General features: G+C 43.7%; 1 protein-coding gene across 1 annotated transcript in view; it reads right to left on the bottom strand.

The window, feature by feature from the left end:
- Positions 1–902: 902 nt before the first annotated feature.
- The window catches only part of LOC124775610 (transcription factor GATA-5-like), a 102,449-nt gene continuing 83,750 nt past the window's right edge, over positions 903–19,601 (bottom strand). The window contains exon 10 of the mRNA XM_047250440.1: positions 903–1,108. Coding sequence (XP_047106396.1) covers positions 903–1,108 — 206 coding nt within the window. The remainder of the gene's footprint in view (positions 1,109–19,601) is intronic.

Raw genomic sequence — 19,601 nt, 5'->3', positions numbered from 1 at the left:
TAGTTAATACCGTAGTTTTAACACAGATATTGAAGTGAATATGCTTACAATCACCAAAATTTTTCAGGAAGTGAGCTAAAATAAATAAATGTCGTGTGACTAGGGCCTCCCGTCGGGTAGACCGTACACCTGGTGCAAGTCTTTCGATTTGACGCCACTTCGGCGACTTGCGCGTCGATGGGGATGAAACGATGATGATTAGGACAACACAACACCCAGTCCCTGGGCGGAGAAAATCTCCGACCCAGCCGGGAATCGAACCCGGGCCCTTAGGATTGACAGTCCGTCGCGCTGACCACTCAGCTACTTTTTTTTTTTTTTTAAATCTCATTTTGTTCGTTTTCGTTCGTTCTATCTGCTCTGTGCGGACGTCGAAAGAGACCCGTTTCAGTTCGTTGTTGATCCATTAACTCATTTTTTTTTATTACAGACGGCAGCTAGCCGTCTGACCGAACACGCTGAGCTACCGTGCCGGCGTTACCGGGGGCGGACACTTGAACACTGGATTGACTTCACTCAGATTCCAACACAGAAAATGATTTCTCTTGCGGTGTAGTCGCCATGTTGCTACAATCAAACAACAGAGCAGCTGTATAAAGAGTTTGAACTCGCGTATCCAGTGACATGCGCTATGCGTTTTTGTTTTTAATAATTTGTCTGTAATAAACAATTAAAATCTGTTCTTTCTTTTTGAAACGACCGATATTTCTGCTTCACAATACACTTTTCGCAATGTAAAGAGAAGAAGGACGCCAGTGGCCGCATGTGTCTCGTGCTGTAAAGATGAAACCACGAATAGTTTCTTGTCCGCCTGACATTTGTTTGTGAGTAAAGAAGCGAACGGTACTTGTAGTGGAGGCAATGCTGTTGCACAGCGCCTGTGGTGGAGACGGGAGTGACACTCACTTGGAGGCGATGTGGCGGTTGAGCAGCGAGGAGGTGGGCAGCTCGAGCGCGGGCGACCCCGCGGGCGCGGGCAGGTACTGGTCGTGGTCGTCCTCCAGCAGCGGCACCTCGGGGTACTGCAGCCGCACCGCCGCCGCCGCCGCCGCAGAGGCGGCCGTGCGGTGGCCGTGCCCCGTGTACTGCGTGTGGGCCGCGCTGCGCCCTGCAACACACCGCGCCCACAAACGTCACCTAACGGCCTGCCCTAGCAAAATACTTGCAGTGTCCATTTACTTGCCTAATCAATACTACCAATGTGAGGAAGTGAGTCGTGGGCTGTGCGAAATCAGGAAGAAGACAGAATCGTGAAGCGGGTGAGATGTCGTGTTACTAGAGTTGTCAAACTACCGCAAGCTTCAGTAGACTATCGTAAGTCGGCGTAGGCTACGGTACTTTTTCTAGTAGCTTTGCCAAGTTAAGACCGCAACCGCCTTACCTGTGTTAGATTCGTTACCTCGTTTTTCTCTCTTTGTTTGCGTATGCAATCAGTCTCTTGCTAGGTTCTCCTAGAAACCAGCAGCGGTGAAATGACTAGAAACTGAGAGAGGATATATAAAGACCTGCATAACTTACGGAACGTTTTTGTTCTTTATACGAGGGTGAGTCAAATGAAAAACTTAAATATTTTTTAAAATATTATTTATTGTGTAGAAGGGGTACAAAGCTGTATCACTTTTCAACATAATCTCCCCCACGCTCAATGCAAGTCCTCCAGCTCTTACAAAGTGCATAAATTCCTTTAGAGAAAAATTCTTTTGGTAGTCCGCTCAACCACTCATGCACCGCGTGGCGTACCTCTTCATCAGAACGGAACTTCTTTCCTCCCATTGCGTCTTTGACTGGTCCAAACATATGGAAATCACTTGGGGCAAGGTCTGGTGAGCATGGTGCATGAGGAAGACACTCAAAATGCAGGTCTGTGATTCTTGCAAATGTTGTACGGGCAGTGTGGGGCCTTTCATTGTCATGTTGCAAAAGGACACCTGCTGACAACAATCCACGTCTCTTTGATTTGACTGCGGGCCAGAGATGATTTTTAAGGAGATCTGTGTATGATGCACTGGTGACAGTGGTCCCTCTAGGCATGTAATACTCCAAAATGACTCCTTTTTCCTCCCAAAAGAGATTCAGCATAACCTTCCCTGCTGATGGTTCTGTTCGAAACTTCTTTAGTTTTGGTGATGAGGAATGGCGCCATTCCTTGCTCGCTCTCTTCGTTTCTGGTTGGTGGAAGTGAACCCAGGTTTCGTCCCCAGTAACGATTCTTGCAAGGAATCCATCACAATTCTCGTTGAAAGCACCGAAGAAGTTCCTCACAAGCATTAACACGTCGTTCTCTCATTTCAGGAGTCAGCTGCCGTGACATCCATCTTGCAGACACTTTGTGAAACTGGAGCACATCGTGCACAATGTGGTGTGCTGACCCATGACTAATCTGTAAACATGCTGCAATGTCATTCAGTGTCAAATGGTGCAAATGGCTCTGAGCACTATGGTACTTAACATCTGTGGTCATCAGTCCCCTAGAACTTAGAACTACTTAAACCTAACCAACCTAAGGACATCACACACACCCATGCCCGAGGCAGGATTCGAACCTGCGACCGTAGCAGTCGCGCGGTTCCGGACTGAGCGCCTAGAACCGCTAGACCACCGCGGCCGGCTCATTCAGTGTCACTCGGCGGTTTTCCTTCACTATGGCTTTAACAGCTGCAATGTTCTGAGGAGTCACAACTCGTTGTGCCTGACCTAGACGAGGAGCATCTTCCATTGAAGCCACACCATTTGCGGACTTCCTACTCCATTCGTAGACTTGCTGCTGTGACAAACATGCATCACCGTACTGAACCGTCATTCGTCGATGAATTTTAATAGGCTTCACACCTTCACTACGCAAAAACCGAATAACAGAACGCTGTTCTTCCTTGATGCAAGTCGCAAGTCGCGCGGTCGTCTTTATACTGATACTGCGACGTTGTGTGTGCATCTGCACTATGCTGCCACCTACAGGCCATTCTGAACGCTGTTTGTATATGCTTACCAACTTACAGGATAACGGGGCGAAATTTCGATTTGTTATTAAAAATTTAAGGTTTTCATTTGACTCACTCTCGTAGTTATCCTCATGTCTGTTACTCAAAAATACGCAGTATTTATAGCAAAATTGAAATTTATAATTTTTAATTTTGGTTTTATTCGAAAATAGTTGATTAGTAACCTGAAAAATAGGATATTGTAATAAAATTTTTAAAAATATAGATTTCTCTTACAGCGTTATAAAACGCAGTTTCATCGGCAATAAAGGGTAAAATAAAAAAAAGCAAAACAAAAAAATATAAAACATCGCTTCAGTACTTTGTTGAGCTTACAAAAAACATGTTCCTTTTTTTCATAGACGACAATTCGCACATCAATAATAGGAAATTCTTACCTTTGATCGTGATGTTGAACGCTCTATTGAGTACAAAATAACAATAATTAAATAGGTTCTTTTATGTCTGTGCATATAAACTGTATTTGGATCAAAAGTAATTGCTTTGGTAACATAGAACGGCAGAAGTTACGCCATCAACTAATTTTTATTACGTACAAAATGCAATTTATATTTTTTAAAGATATAAACTACTCAGCGGACTAACACTGAACAACGATATGCGGTTCAAATCATGTGCAAAACGAACAAAAAACAGAGAAAAGTCGTCGAGTCCCAGTTTCTCTCTTAAACATTCATTTCTGTTTCTTTCCCTATCAATACTACTGATAATCGTAACATTTACTACGTCATTCATGTATTCTACCAAAATTACCGAACCGCAGTTCTAGGTATTGCAGAAAATTAAGTCCACTGATAACCTAAGAGAATGGGAGGTTCTCCACAGAATCGGCTAAAAAGGGGATACGCGGAAAATACTGACTAGAAGAAGAGACAGAAGGACGGAACATGACTTAACGTATCGAGGAATAACTTTCATGTTACCAGAGGGAGCCGTAGATGGCAAACATCGTACGGATTGGCGGAGATCGGAATACATACAAAAAAACTATTCAGGAAGGTAGGTGTGTATGGTGGTCTGAATTTGACACTGAAGGAAAAAATCATGGCAAGTTGTATCAAACCAGTCAGAAGTAAGGTGACAAAAAAGTCGATAGTTACAACTGAAAAACTGCGACCAGTCAACGTGCCTCTATGGTTTGGATAACACGTTACATTTGCGCCACACTGCATAATTTTTATCCACGCAGTTGCCTTCTAAAAACAGGTGTGCTGTCGGGATAATGTGTAGAAACAAGTGCCTCGTGCGAATCTCCATCAGAGAAGAAATGGACTTTCGCTTGCTTTCGGCAGTAGGCGATAAATGGAGAGGGGCAAGAACTGGTACCGAGACGGAAAATCAAGCGCCCCTCAGCTGTGAGGAAAGGGCGACACTAGTTGGCACTACCCTGCAAAGTGCGAGGTAGAAACTGTTGTTATTAAAATAACGCTTGTTGTTTCGGAGGGGGATATCGAAAAAATCCGAAAGGGTCAAGGAACTGTAATTACAGTAACTGTACCTAAATATTTAAGTGCGGTAGGGCGTGCTTTGTGCAAATGTAGTCCTCCTGCACTGCAGAATAATTATGTCCAACAGTAGCCCTTATTAATTAGCTCTTACTAATTTTTAGGACGTTAATACATACAAGAATATTTTGAACTTTCGTGTTGTTATAAACAAATGTAGACTCCCGGAAAAAAAGCAACACCCTACAGGATAAGGTCATCATTTTATTGACAAGTGAGATGACAGGTAGTTCATTATTGAAGGAGTATATGATATCAAATACATACTAGATGAAACACACATGTCACAGTAAACGTAACTCAAACAACGCATCAATTCAAAGCGTCCCCCTCTGGCACCAAGGCAGGCGTGTGTTCTCACATGTAACGGAAGATAAAGGTGCCGAATGGGATCCTGCGACAGATTGTCCCAAGCATTTAGCGCCTTTTGTTGCAATTAGGCATTGATTCTTGCAGGCCTTGGAGACCGAGTATTTTCTCGCTTCATCATGTCTCATACGTTTTCTATTGGCGAGAGATCTGGTGATCTTGCTGGCTAAGGCAGCTGCTGTATACCACGAAGAGCACGTTGCGGACGTGTATTGTCCTGCTGAAAAATATCATCACTTTCCTGTCGAAGAAATGGCAGTAGCTTGGAGATAACAGCTCGTGCAATGTAGGTTATTTTACAGCCCACACAAACCCTCCGTAGCCTAATGCTGTGCCCTCCCCCATTCTCCCCCCCTCCCCCCCCCCCCACACCAGCCACTATTCGTGGCTCATTGCAGGTTTTGAACAGCCGCTCACCTGGATGACGGTGTGTCCAGACACTACCTCCGACCTGGTGTAACAAGAAAAGTGATTCGTCCGACCAGGCCGACACGTTTCTATTGTGCCACGGCTCACTCTCGATAATCGTCTGCTCAATGCAATGGTAGTTGTTGATGTCACTGGCTCTCGTATGGAGCCACATGTTCAACAACGCAGTACGCTCCGAAACACTTACGCACTTGCACCAGGATTGTGCTCCGTCATCTGATCTGCCACAGATCGTCGCCTATTTTGCTTTACAGACATTTAACTGTCCTTCAAGCCTCACGACAGAAACGCATGAAACACAGATCAGCTTTGCTGTTTCCGAGATGCTTGTTCACAGACGCTGGACCTTAACAATCTGCCCTTTGTCAAGATTGTTTATATTATTGGAACTCCCCATTTGGGGCCCGTATCATTTCTAAAATGACTCCAGATTTGTGTCTGCTCCACTTACATGCTTCCCTTACCGCGTCACGTGGTATGCAGTGTCGCAGTGGGCAGTGATCATAGTGTTTTGGCTCATCAGTGCAAGGTAAAATGGCGTGTTCTTAATATTATGTTGTAAACTACACAAGCATCACAAACACTATCGTAACAGTATGGTTACAGTACACTTCTTTTAGGGCATGTCGGAAAACGTCCAGTCTTTGATATAAAAGTTGGCTGCCAGCTGGCTACGACACTCGTGGTAAGAGTCGTTCACTTAAGGTTCCAATAAAATTGGTCGCCTCTCAGAATTCGTAAGTCTGGTCATCTGCGCCGTCTGTTAACGTTTCAGGATGCGAAGGTTTCTGGAGGAAGTGTTGCCTTCCAGTCGAGCTGTTGTGCTGAATCAGCTTGTTGTCTAGTAGTTCAAAATGGTTCAAATGGCTCTGAGCACTATGCGACTTAACTGCTGAGGTCATCAGTCGCCTAGAACTTAGAACTAATTAAACCTAACTAACCTAAGGACATCACACACATCTATGCCCGAGGCAGGATTCGAACCTGCGACCGTAGCGGTCACGCGGTTCCAGACTGAAGCGCCTTTAACCGCACGGCAGTCTAGTGGTAAACATTGCGTATTGCAGACACAAAGTCGCGAGTTCGTGTCCTTTATTTTATTAAATCCTTTTCCTATGTTCGCCAAAAGTATCAGTCTGATGGAACCTCGTGGTCGGCTGCCCTTCGTGCTCTTCGTCGAAACGGACCATTACTGGCTCTGGTTGTTATCTTTCATTTCACACTCGTCAGTAACAAAACATGTTACAGATTCCATATTAAAAAATCTGTGTCAGCCATTTACACTAAATATTTACGTACCTCACACAGTAAAAAGGACAGCGACTACTGTTAACAGCCGGCCGGAGTGACCTAGCGGTTCTAGGCGCTACAGTCTGGGACCACGCGACCGCTACGGTCGCAGGTTCGAATCCTGCCTCGGGCATGGATGTGTGTGATGTCCTTAGGTTAGTTAGGTTTAAGTAGTTCTAAGTTCTAGGGGACTCATGACCACAACAGTTAAGTCCCATAATGCTCAGAGCCATACTGCTAACAGAATTATGACAAGTGGCAGTTCCGGGTTCGAATGTTATTCACAGGATAAATCAGAACACATACCAGTAGAAAGCGCATTTTTTTCTCTCTTTACAGAATGTAAAACACATTCGAGTCATACACGAAAAACCAATTTTAATTCTAAAAACAAAACCACCCTCTTTCATGTAAAACATAATGTTACAATTTATGAAGTATATGTTGGTGCCGATTACCTATCACCCATGTATTAAGCGACACTTATGAAAAATACTGAAACAGCAGGCATACCATCAAAGAAAACGTACCCTGTGGTAAATCCAGTAGTCCTCACATTATTTATATTATGCGATGGAGAAACTCATAAACCTGAACGGCATATAGTAAAACTGTATATCAGTTCAATAGTTATCCGCTAAGCGTACCTTTAATCTCGAGTAATTTGAACTAACCGGAGGAGAAATACTAAGTAAGGGTGGGCTAATGAGAAGTTCCATACATGATATCAGTCAGAGAGGAGATCACTTAAAACACGTTGTTACAGCGTTGTAAAATAACTATGTAAGTTACCATTTTTCTCGGGAAGTACGAAGTGTCATACAAATGACATGTTTTGTAGAAACAACGATGACGATGACTCCACGTAGAAACTTAATCTACGTGCTACGTGCTATGCATTTAAAAGAACGGATATGTGGGGTAGAAAAAGGATAATGAAACGTGGGGAGGCGGCGGGGGCGGGAAAGGTATATAATAACCAACAAAATTATATAAGGTGTATGTATACTATTACAGGACCATGATAGTACAAAAAGGAACCACCGTCTGTTAACGTTTCAGGATGCGAATGTTTCTGGAGGAAGAGGAAAGCTGCATCACCAACAGAATGTAATTTACGCACATCTCGATTGTTCAGGTTTAGTATTACCCTTGTTAGGCATTCTGTTCATACAAAAAAAATATGCACCCCTTTACTAGCATGTTTTCTGATTTATGATCATTTGATTGGTTATGTCACATCTCATATTTTTTGCACTCCCTTTTAGCTGTATTTTATGTGTAATTTGTTAGGTTATTGACGCCAACCAGTACGTGAACATGTTCTGTTACAGTGTAGTTTGTGAGTACGTTTAATTCTTCACATTCCTTTATGTTGCATTTTGTACAGTGTAGCGACCTTTACCGGTCTACCTTCGCATCTGTATTGTTATCTTGTGTTGTACACCAGACATGCTCTACATTGTATACTTGTTTATGCTCTAACCTAAGGACGTCACACACAGCCATGCCCAAGGCAGGATTCGAACCTGCGACCTCAGCGATCGCGCGGTTGCAGACTGTAGCGCCTACAACCGCTCGGCCACAACGGCCGGCGGTGCTCTAATGTATGGTGGTCGGGTGGCACCAGTGAAGTGCCGAAACACGTAGCTTAAAGGAAAAATAAATAAGTACTAGTTGAAATACGGCTGTTTTTGGTTTTTGCTCTGCAAATTATTCAAAAAGTTTAAGAACCCTAAAAGCAGTTCAAGTGATATTTATAGAAGTTCGAAAAATTCGTATTACAGTCATTAACCATTCGCAGAATTTTACTGTTTTTTTTCTTTTTTTTTTTTTAATGGACATACTACTGTTTAGTTCTCAACTCAATGAAATGTCTCCCAAATGCGTGCTTGTTTGTTGCGTCAGATAAAGCACGAGATTTTCGTTATTGTCGATGTCGTTGTCCACGAAGTGTAGAATACGGGAAGGGCAATCAAAGCACTCCAAAAGCATTTCTCACGGTTTCTTTTGTCGGCAAATATCTGTCTTCCTCTGCAGAATGAGGCGTGCTTGTACTGCGGGTATCAAAGTTAATAAGGGAGTGCTGCAGATGGGAGGCGGAGATTATCTAGAGCGCCGCAGATAAGGCCGGACTCCGCGGCGCACACGTGTCGTCCACGTGGCGCGGGGGTCGCTCGCCCACACCTGGCCCGTGCTGTTACAAATCACCCTGATGCTCACGTAGAAGAGGCTATTTGAAAATCTTATTGCAGTTGCTATATGGTTTCCGTAAGTTCAGGCACGACTGTCGTTGTCCATGCGTTTCCATCATTCCATGTTGGCACCCTAAAATATCTCGGGCTAAGCACGGATCTTAAACATTGATTATTTACCTACAAACCATCCATCAGAAGACTCACTGTGCTCCAGAAGTTGCAAAACTGTTATCCTGTCGAATATATGAGTCGCCCGTCTCTACCATTCTCCACACAAAAAAGTTTTGATCTACCTCATCTTCTACATCGAAATCGCTGTCCATTTTTTCTCCTCCCTGAAATCCAGTCACTACTGTTAAATATTTTAACACCATTCACCCAACGCTACTTGTCACATCCACCTCGCCTTCCAAAGATGAATCCCATCTGCAACATAAAATTCCCATTTCCATATTCTACATGTACCCTTGCAAACCACCCCCAATTGTTTCGTGGCTTATCTCCAATCCCAGTTCTCTTGCACAGATACCACACTTCCGTTCTCCCCACCTCCTAGCCTTACATTCGTACTCTCCACACGCCCCGTCCCAACGAAGCTACTTTCCCACACCTGACGAAGGCCGCGCGGGGTAGCCACGTGGACTCAGGCGCCTTGCCACGGTTCGCGCGGCTCTCCCCGTCGGAGGTTCGAGTCCTACCTCGGGCATGGGCGTGTGTGTTGTCCTTAGCGTAAGTTGAAGTTAGATTAATATGTGTGTAAGACAAGGGACCGATGACCTCAGCAGTTTGTCCCATAGGAACTCACCACAAATTTCCACCACCTGATCACGAAATCTCCCCTTTCCCTATTTATACCAGGAATAATCGCTTACGTATTTGTCTTCTTCCGATTTCTGCAGGTTCCATCCTCCTTGTATAAAAATCCTTAATCCCTGTGCTGGCACAACACCCCTACCCCCACAACTCATCCTTATGTCAGCATTTTCCGTCTTTATCCTCTGCCTCTCGCATAAAAATCATCTACCCCGACACAAAACATAGCGAAATCTGCCATAATCACTAGACTTTTTAAGAAAAATTTAACTAGGACTGAAATATGCCCTTCTGCTTTTTAATGATATAAAATGAGTCATCGAACGCTCATTTTTTCAATGACGAGGGCGTGACGATAAGTAACGCCTCCGAATTTCTTACGTGAAACGCTTTGTACATAAACGTTATTAACATTCTACATCTTTATCCTTCATGTCTACATATTCCCAGTCCTCTATCGCTAGAAGACTCCAAACTGTAGCGTGTAACATGTCGGTTGTAACGTAACTAAGTAGATGCGTGACAAACAGCGCGCTGTAATAGAGCTTCGAATTCGAAGAGTTCATCCACACGTGCAGCACAATCTGCTTCGGCACGAGAATACCAGACCACGCAAGAGCGCTGCGACATCTGCAACAATCCGACGGCTAGGGTTCACATTCATCGATCGTCCTCCATACAGTCCCAACTTGGCCCCATCCGATTTTCATCTGTTTACAAAACTTAAATAACAGCTTCACTTTGATACTGATGCCGCGGTGCAAGCAGAGATGATGTTATCGCTACGTCAACGAAGTCAAACATTCTACAGTGACGGTATCAACAAACTGGGCTCTGGTTAGGAGAGATGTGTTCGTTGGCAGGGTGACTATGCTGAGAAATAAATAAGTAGACGTATAGAATAAATATGTGGCAAGTTAATAAAGTCTGTTTATTTAAAAAGCTTTTAGGGGATTCTACATAAAATGTTCTGAGGCATTACTTTTCAGCACGCCCTAGTACATTCTTTTTGACATATTATAATAGTCCATCGGTGTGTTTTAAACGGTTTGGGCTTGAGCAGAGGCCGGCCGTGGTGGCCGAGCGGTTTCTTGGCGCTTCAGTCCGGAACTGCGCGACTGCTACGGTTGCAGGTTCGAATCCTGCCTCGGGCATGGGTGTGTTAGGTTTAAGAAGTTCTAAGTTCTAGGGGACTGATGACCTCAGATGTTAACTCCCATAGTGCTCAGAGCCATTTGAACCATTCGAGCTTGAGCAGTAATTAACGTTTCTGGTGACTCGGAACAGTTCCCTCCTACGTCATTAGTGTGGAATAAGAAGGGTTCCACAACGGTTAAAAGAGAATAGGAGCCGGGTAAAGACTGGGTCTGCACACCAGACTAACAACCATTGAACTGAAACTTCCTGGCAGATTAAAACTGTGTGCCTGAGTTCGAGTCTCGGTCGGGCACACAGTTTTAATCTGCCAGGAAGTTTCATATCAGCGCACACTCCGCTGCAGAGTGAAAATCTCATTCTGGAACCATTGAACTAATGCAAGAGTTAGTCTTGCTTTTAGCGCGTCTATCGGAACGCATATGGGAGTACCGGACTAAGTCCTCCGTCCTCACCTTTCCCTTTGATACATACACTGATCAGCCAAATCATGTTGACCACCGACCTACTGTCGATATAAACCACTCCAGGCGAGGAATAATTGCTAGTCAGACACAGGCACGGTGCTTGTAGTATCAGTGACCGTGCTGTCCGTGCGTAGAATGGAGAGGGCGCGCGATCTATTTGAGTTTGACCGAGGGCAGAGTGTGAAGGCCCAGAGACTCAGCACGAGTCGAGTGTTCGAGGAGTACTGTGATGTCTTCAATACGCGGCGAAACCAATGTGAAACCACATCCAGATGTCGTGGGGTTGGGCACCATCCCCAATAACAGATGTCGGATGTCGTAGGCTGGGCAGACTGGTAAAACAGGACAACCGGCGAACTGTGGCGGAGCTAACATCAGACTTTAATGCTGGGCTGAGTACAAGTGTGTCTGAGCACATAGTGCAACGAACGCTCCTAAAGATGGGGCTCCGTAGCCGATGACCTACGCATGTGCCAATGTTAACACCACGACATCGGCAACTACGACTGAATTGGCACGTGAGCATCGGCATTGGACGCTGGCGCAGTGCCAGAGCGTTGTATCGACCCATGAATCCCGATACCGATACCTTCTTCATCATGCCGATGGGGGAGGCGCGAGTCCGTCGTCTTCTATGGGAATAGCTCCTTGACATCTGTACTGCGGGATGGAGACAAGTTGGCGGCGGGTCCATTACGCTCTGAGAAACATTCACGTGGGTGTCCATGAGTCTAGTGCAACTCGTACAACGCACCATGATGGCCAAGCGGTATTGTACACTGATTGCAGACCCTTTCATGACGATCATGTTTCCTGACGGCAGTTGCATTCTACAAGATAATGCGCCATGTCACAAGGCTAGAAGTGCGATGGAGTTGTTCGAGGGACACATTGGCGAGTTACAGTTGATGTGCTGGCCCCTAGTTTGCCAGATCTGAACTCGATCTAACACATCTGTAATGTAATTGAGCGTGGCGTCATAGCTCATCGCTCCACTCTGCGGAATTTACGGGAATTAGGTGAGTTGTGTGTGCAGATGTCGTGTCAACTTGTAACACCGTAGCTCTAATGCTGTAATGATTTATTTTGCCTTTTATTTTGTTTAATGTTGTAACGCTGAGTTTCTGTAAATGTTGGATTGAATCGATATCATAAGAGTGTTTATTCTTTTCTCTGTTAAAAACTTTGATGTCTTTTAGAGTGTAGGAAGTGTAATCTCTGTAATATGTACAATATGAGCAAATTATATGTTTCGTCTTTCTCATATAATCTCTTTGGTTATCTCTGAGTTTGAATAATTTTGTTTAAATAATTTTTTGTAGAAATGTCAATACGTGCAAATGTTCTGTTTTATTTAAAGTGATTGTTTGTTGTTATGTAAATTGCTGATCTTCACTTAGGGTTCTTAGTTATTTTGTATGTAAAAGGTGGTGTGGTTCCCCTCGAGAACGGAACTTGGTAGCGCGTGCAAAATGTGGTTGGCATAGATAGAAAGGTGGAAGGGAGAGTCAGTCGGGGACGAGCTACCAAACTGTCAACTGCTCATGTAAAAGTTGTGTTGTGCTGGTGCCGAGAGAGGCTTTTCATGCCGCTTTCCAATGCCTAGGATGGATGGATAAAGAGCTGGAACTATTCTGGAATTGGTACCTATCATCGCCACCAAGAAATGACAGAGTCCAGCATTTACGCTTGCAAATCCACCCACCGACATGCACTCGCCACCACGTTACGCAATCACTGAAAAGGAACCAAGGAATTGTAGTAATGTACAGTGAAGTATCAGCTCATTGGATGCTATAGTGCACTCAAATATAAGGTTGCTTATACTCGAACTATTATACTTACCTTGATTTTTTATCCCCAGTCACACAACCACTTAGGGTCCTTCCCATGTCAAAAATGCTTACCGAGTGTCCTTTATTGAAAGCATATTAAAATTAATATGGCGATAGAGTGTGCTAAAATTAATACTGTTTGCTGAAAGGATCTTACAAATATCTCAAATTTGTTTTTCACTGCAGTAAAAGTTGAGAACTATAACCGTTGAGAGTTATATGTTCATGCTTGTTAAGTGCTTGTTTCGCTAATGTAATGAAAGTGCGTTTATTTTGCTCTACTACAGTGGTCAATATTAAGGCCATACCCCCATGTAAGGTAGTCCAAATGCTCAAAGTTACTTAATTACAGAAAGTTTCAATTACTATTCCTATTCCTGTCAAGTTCTGTACAATATTGGATTCCTCTTGTGTATTAAAAGTGCTTATTAATGGTGTAACAGGATCCATAGATTGTCTATTGTGCTCATGCTAGATAACAAGTAACAGAAAGACCACTATCTATGAAAACAGTAACATCTTTTATTCGGAGGACAGTGAGAAATAGTTTGCTAGTAAAATATTTTTTCTATGTCAGATAGAAAAGTAATTGGTAAAAGAGAGACTAAACCTATGCCCAATTTATAATTTTATAATAAATATTAATAGGAAAATTATTGAAACCATTCAGTTTGACTAAGCCCTGAAGACAATAGTGTGTGTCATGATCTGTTGTACTTATGCAAATAGCCTTGTTCTTCTATAACTGTTAGCACGTTCTTTAACGTCAACATATGTTAGTGACAGAGTTCATTGCACTCTCGTGTGACAAAGTATAGGTTGTGATTGTCCATTGAAGTTACTTATTTTCAGTTTCTTGAACAAGAATGTTACTCATTCTTATGCCTAATTAGACTGGCGACCGTTTTTTTATTATCATTTGGACAGTGTGGATAGGTAAATTATTGTTTGTTACTGTTTAAATATTTACATAGTTCTGACTTTCACTTCCGATAAGTCACCTCCGTTAGGTACATCACTGTCATCACAACAAAATTCGTTTCAGAGGGTAACACTGCTCTGCTTCTTTATACTGTAATTGCTTTAATAAAAATAATTTCATTTATACGAATTTCCTCTGGCTTAGAGGTTATGGTAGAACAGTGGCTGGCGGTAATGTTATAAACTCCCTCCAGAGACATATCAAAGCCTCATTGCTTCCGTGCCACGATGCGTCACCGCTGTTATCCTTGCCACTTACGGACATACGGCTATTAGGTAGGTGGTCATAATTTTCTGGCTGATCAGTGTATTAAGATTTTGGAAAATATACAGATCATTCCACTGATAGGCAGATGCCCCGTTTCATCGTTTACCCTCCTGACTCCAATCGTTTATATCACAATATGACGATAAGAACGGCGTCCAACTGCAGAAATAATGGTAGGAAAATCAAGAATGAGTGTCAGCTCTTGAAACAACGCCAACACAAAAGAAGGTGGAAATCGGATTAACTAACTGTGTATCAAACTTCGCACCTACGATCAAGAACAGAGAATATTTAAATTTGAGATTTTTTTATATCAGGACTTGTATGATGACACATTGTTATCTCTATGCACTTGCTTTCCGATTACATTCCGTCACCATGTTTTCTTGCGTTTCTCTTTCTTTCAGGTTAGATTTTTGTGTGATTCCTTGACACGAACTAATTAAAATAGAATTCTCGTGATTGATTCCGTGCTACGTTCTCTTGCTGTGCCACTACTAAGCTCGTTGTTGAGCTGTTTGTAATACACAGTGTTTTTTCACACTGATTGTTGTTTTTAATTCTTGATTAACGCTGTCGACGATTCTACATTTATGATTACGCAGTAAGAGAATTAGGGCCAGGAACGTAATGTTCCTATCCATTGTCTTGAAAAGAAAGCGAAGCCTCTGTCTTATGGGGTTACTTTACGAGTTAAAAGAATGTGTTGTAAACTGAGGTGATCATACCAAATGGTATTTACTCAGATATAATTAAGAGCGCCATGTCCTTATGATTACTTTGCCATTCGAAATTGTCACCCTTTGAACTGGTGGTGAAAAGTAAGATCGTCGAAAAAATAGTTCCCAGAATTGTAATAAAAATATCATATATTGAAAAATGTATTCAAGCCAAACCATAAACTTACTAGGTTTAAATGATTTGGACTACAAGGTAGAATTTTATTCACAAATTCGTATGCACTCTAAAGGGAGTTCAGCTTTGGGTGATATAGATCATCAGTTCCTGCTGATACCTGACAATATTATTTAAAAATTTTATCTTCTTTCTGAAGTTATCTTCATTCTAGAAGGAGAGAGTTCTTAAGTCATCATGTCGGCAATGACAGTCTCGTTTTTTATACAGTAATTAGTTTGCTATGCGTTCTAAAGACAATTATGCTACTTAATTCAGTGATTTTCTGATTATTTCACTGGGAATGTAGGTTTTTACATGAGGCAACAATGAGGCCTAAGTTAGTCACTTGAGCGCTGTCTGAAATGCAAAGTAGCTGGGCAGTGAACTCCTTTTCCATTAAGCCAGTAAGCTGGTGACTGATTCAAGATCCGTTAGCACTTCCAATTCGCAATGTGGCCCAACGACAACATGCCTTATCTGACAAATGTATCAGACAACTTGGAAAAAAGAGGCTCGAACACAGACTATGAAAGAAAGGGGAGGATTATTTTGTAAACTGTTCAAGCCTATTCAGATTCACAGTGGAACCTTCAAGCTATATGCTCTGTTATTCTTTAAACAGGATATTTTGAGTTACATCAGCCATCTTCCAAAACCAGTTTTCTAACAGCTTTATTCATTATTAGTAATAACGGTATTGTGGTTGTTCATTGGAAAGCATGAGAAGCCGTCTGCTTTTCTGGCTAGACATTTTCAAGGGTAGGTAGTTCTAAATTCCTTCTGTTGACAATTTGACGCGGCTGTCAACTTACCCACATACCACATTGTTAGAGACAAGTAAGTCGCTCTTTAACATATTGTCGATGTCGGTATGAAGCTAAATATCTAGTTCGGGCCGTAATGGGGCAGGTGAAGAGAGCGTGCAGCTTGTTCGTGTGTGATCGCTGTTTTCTCCATCCAATTTTGCCTCGTTAATCTGTTTGGAAACTATTAGAAAATGATGTGCTACTACACACCTCTCATTCAGGAGGCAATAGTGGCTACATCCACAATATTACTGCAACTCAGCAGTATTACTACACGGATAGGAAGAAATTACCTCTGTAACTTCATTTTTCATGCCATCGAAGTGCGACACTTTGTAGGAAAATCGAAGTTTAACGACCCACAGAAATGGATGTCGTCAGGGTATGAGCTCCAGCTTCAGAGTTTGACAAGGATGAGGGGGGCGGCAGCGTCTATGTTGCAGGAAGTATCCCGGAATTCACTTGATAGAAGAAAAGCTACATAAGTTAGGATTCCATGACATCGTTTTGGGCCGGCCGGTGTGGCCGAGCGGTTCTAGGCGCTTCAGTCTGGAACCGCGCGACCACTACGGTCGCAGGTTCGAATCCTGCCTCGGGCATGGATGTGTGTGATGTCCTTAGGTTAGTTAGGTTTAAGTAGTTCTAAGTTCTAGGGAACTGATGACCTCAGATGTTAAGTCCCATAGTGCTCAGAGCCATTTGAACCATTTTTAAACATCGTTTTGGGTGCATGACGGCTGCATTACGCGCAACACTCAAACGTTACGACCGCTTTTAGTTGCTTGTCATTATGGAGGAAATCTAGCGTCTGCATTCATTGCCGGAGTGTGAAACATTGTTATGTAGAGAGGTTGGCTCATATAACCAGAAGAATGTACTTGAGTTTGACTTCATAAACGTGGAAGCCTGTTATCGAACTCGAATTTTAAGCTTAATCCAACAGAATTTGAGGGCATTGTCTTCCTGCGCAACCTCGTTCTTCCAAGACAGTGGTGAGTCCATCTTGTAGCTGCAGGAAAGGCAACTGCGCAAAAGTGATCTGTAAATAGGATCTCGGGCAGAAGCGCGGTAAGGCATTAACAGGGTGGCGAACTGACTGAGGCATTCCCAATATTCCGAACAAGAAAGTTTGAACTTTGATAAGGTGGCACGGTATAAAGTAAGTAAGTATGGCGAGGTTGTAAAAATAAAAGTGCGCTGCGTGACAGGGCGAGAGCTAAGTGATTGATAGCGGCTTATCGGCGCGCCTGGGCTGGGCCGCTCTGCTCTCGTCTGGTGGGGCCTGCCCGCCTGGAATTACAAGCTACGTGACGGCTGCTTATCTGCCGGGCTTGCGTCTAGCGCCTCCGACGCCAAACCTCGAAAACTATTTCACCAGATGTGCCAGCGTTTCAGGCCTACATGGATATATACCACGTTAATCACAGAGAAGGGCATCCCACAGGGAACTCTCACTGTACCATATACACTGAAGAACCAAAGAAACTGGTACACCAGTCTAATATCGTGTAGGGCCCCTGCGAGCACGCAGAAGTGCCGCAGCATGACGTGATATGGACTCGACTATTGTCTGGAGTAGTGCTGGAGGGAATTGACACCATGAATCCTGCAGGGCTGTCCATAAATCCGTAAGAGTACGAGCGTGTGATCTCTTCTGAACAGCGCGTTGCAAGGCATCCCAGATATGCTCAGTAATGTTCATGTCTGGGGAGTTTCATGGCCAGCGGAAGTGTTTAAACTCAAAACAGTGTTCCTGGAGCCACTCTGTAGCAATTTTGGACGTGAGGGGTGTCACATAATCCTGCTGGAATTGCCCAAGTCCGTTGCAATGCAGAATGGACATGAATGGATTCAGACGATCGTCAGGATGCTTACGACGTGTCACCTGTCAGAGGGTTCCGTATCACTCCAACTGCACACACCCCACACCATTACAGAGCCTCCACCAGCTTTAACAGTCCCCTCCTGACATGCAAGAACCATAGATTCACGATGTTGTCTCCATAACCGTACACGTCCATCCGCTCGATACAATTCGAAATGACACTCCTCCGACCAGGCAACGTGTTCCAGTCATCGACAGTTCAATGTCACTGTCGACGGGTCCAAGCGAGACGTAAAGCTTTGTGTCGTGCAGTCAGCAAGGGTACACGAGTGGGCCTTCGGCTTCGAAAGCCCACATCGATGATGTTTCGTTGAATTGTTCGTACGGCGACACTTTTTGATGGTCCAGCATCGTAATATGCGCGAATTTGCGGAAGGGTTGCACTTCTGTCACGTTGAACGATTCTCTTCAGTCGTTGGTCCCGTTCTTGCAGGATATTATATCGGTCGCAACGATGTCAGAGATTTGATGTTTTACCGGATTCCTGATGTTCACGGCACACTCATAAAGTGGTCGTACGGGAAAATCTCCTCGAAGATGCTGTGTCCCATCTCTCGTGCGCCGACTATAGCAGCACGTTCAAACTCACTTAAATCTTGATAACCTGCCATTGTAGGAGCAGTAACTGATCTAACAACTGCGCCAGACACCCGTCTTATATAGGCGTTGCCGACCACAGCGCCGTATTCTGCCCGTTTACGTATCTCTGTATTTGAATACTCATGTCTATTCCAGTTTCTTTGGCGCCTCAATGTGTTAAAGGTCTCTTTCCGTTCCAGTCATGGTTGGGGTGCGAGAGAAATGACGGCTGGTACACCTTTCTAACAACTGTTATTTGCCTCATTTATCTGCAGCAATCTCCACGAGACAGATTCTATTCGTCTATGTCTACACTGAATAGTCTTGGGATAACGATATACAAATATACAGATGGCGGTAGTATCGCGTACGCAAGATATAAAACATTTGCGGAGCTGTCATTTGTACTCAGATGATTCATGTGAAAAGGCTTCCGACGTCATTATGGCCGCACGACGCGGCATGGGAGTTGGAACTATACACATGGGACATTCCATTTCAGAAATCGTTAGAGAATTCAATACTCCAAGATCCACAATGTCAAGAGTGTGCCGAGAATACCACACTTTAGGCATTATTGCTCAACATTGACAACGCTATGACCGACGGCATTCATTTAACGACCGAGAGCAGCAGCGTTTGGGTACAATTGTCAGAGCTAACAGACAAACATATCTGTGTGAAATAACCGCAGAAATCGACGTGGGACGTACGACGAACGTATCCGTTACGACACCACGATATCACTTGCAGCGTCTCTCCTGGGTTCGTGACCACATCGGTTGGACTCTAGACGACTGTAGAATCGTGATCTGGTCAGATGAGTCCCAATTTCAGTTGGTAGGGTTCGAGTGTGGTGCATACCCCACGAAACCATCGACCCAAGTTGTTAAGTAGGCACTTTGAAAGCTGCTGATGGCTCCTTAATGCTGTGGGCTGTGTTTACATCGAATGGACTGGAATGGACTGGATCCTCTTGTCCTACTGAACCGATCGACTGGAAGTAGCTATGTTCGGCTACTTGGAGACATTTACAACCGTTCGTGTTCCCAAACAAAGATGGAAGTTTTATGGATGCCAATGCGCTACGTCACCGGGCCACAACTGTTTGAGATTGGTTTGAAG

This window comes from Schistocerca piceifrons, chromosome 2 (genome assembly GCF_021461385.2).
Source record: "Schistocerca piceifrons isolate TAMUIC-IGC-003096 chromosome 2, iqSchPice1.1, whole genome shotgun sequence".
NCBI classification, from domain to species: domain Eukaryota; kingdom Metazoa; phylum Arthropoda; class Insecta; order Orthoptera; family Acrididae; genus Schistocerca; species Schistocerca piceifrons.
This window is presented reverse-complemented; position numbering and strand designations above follow the sequence as displayed.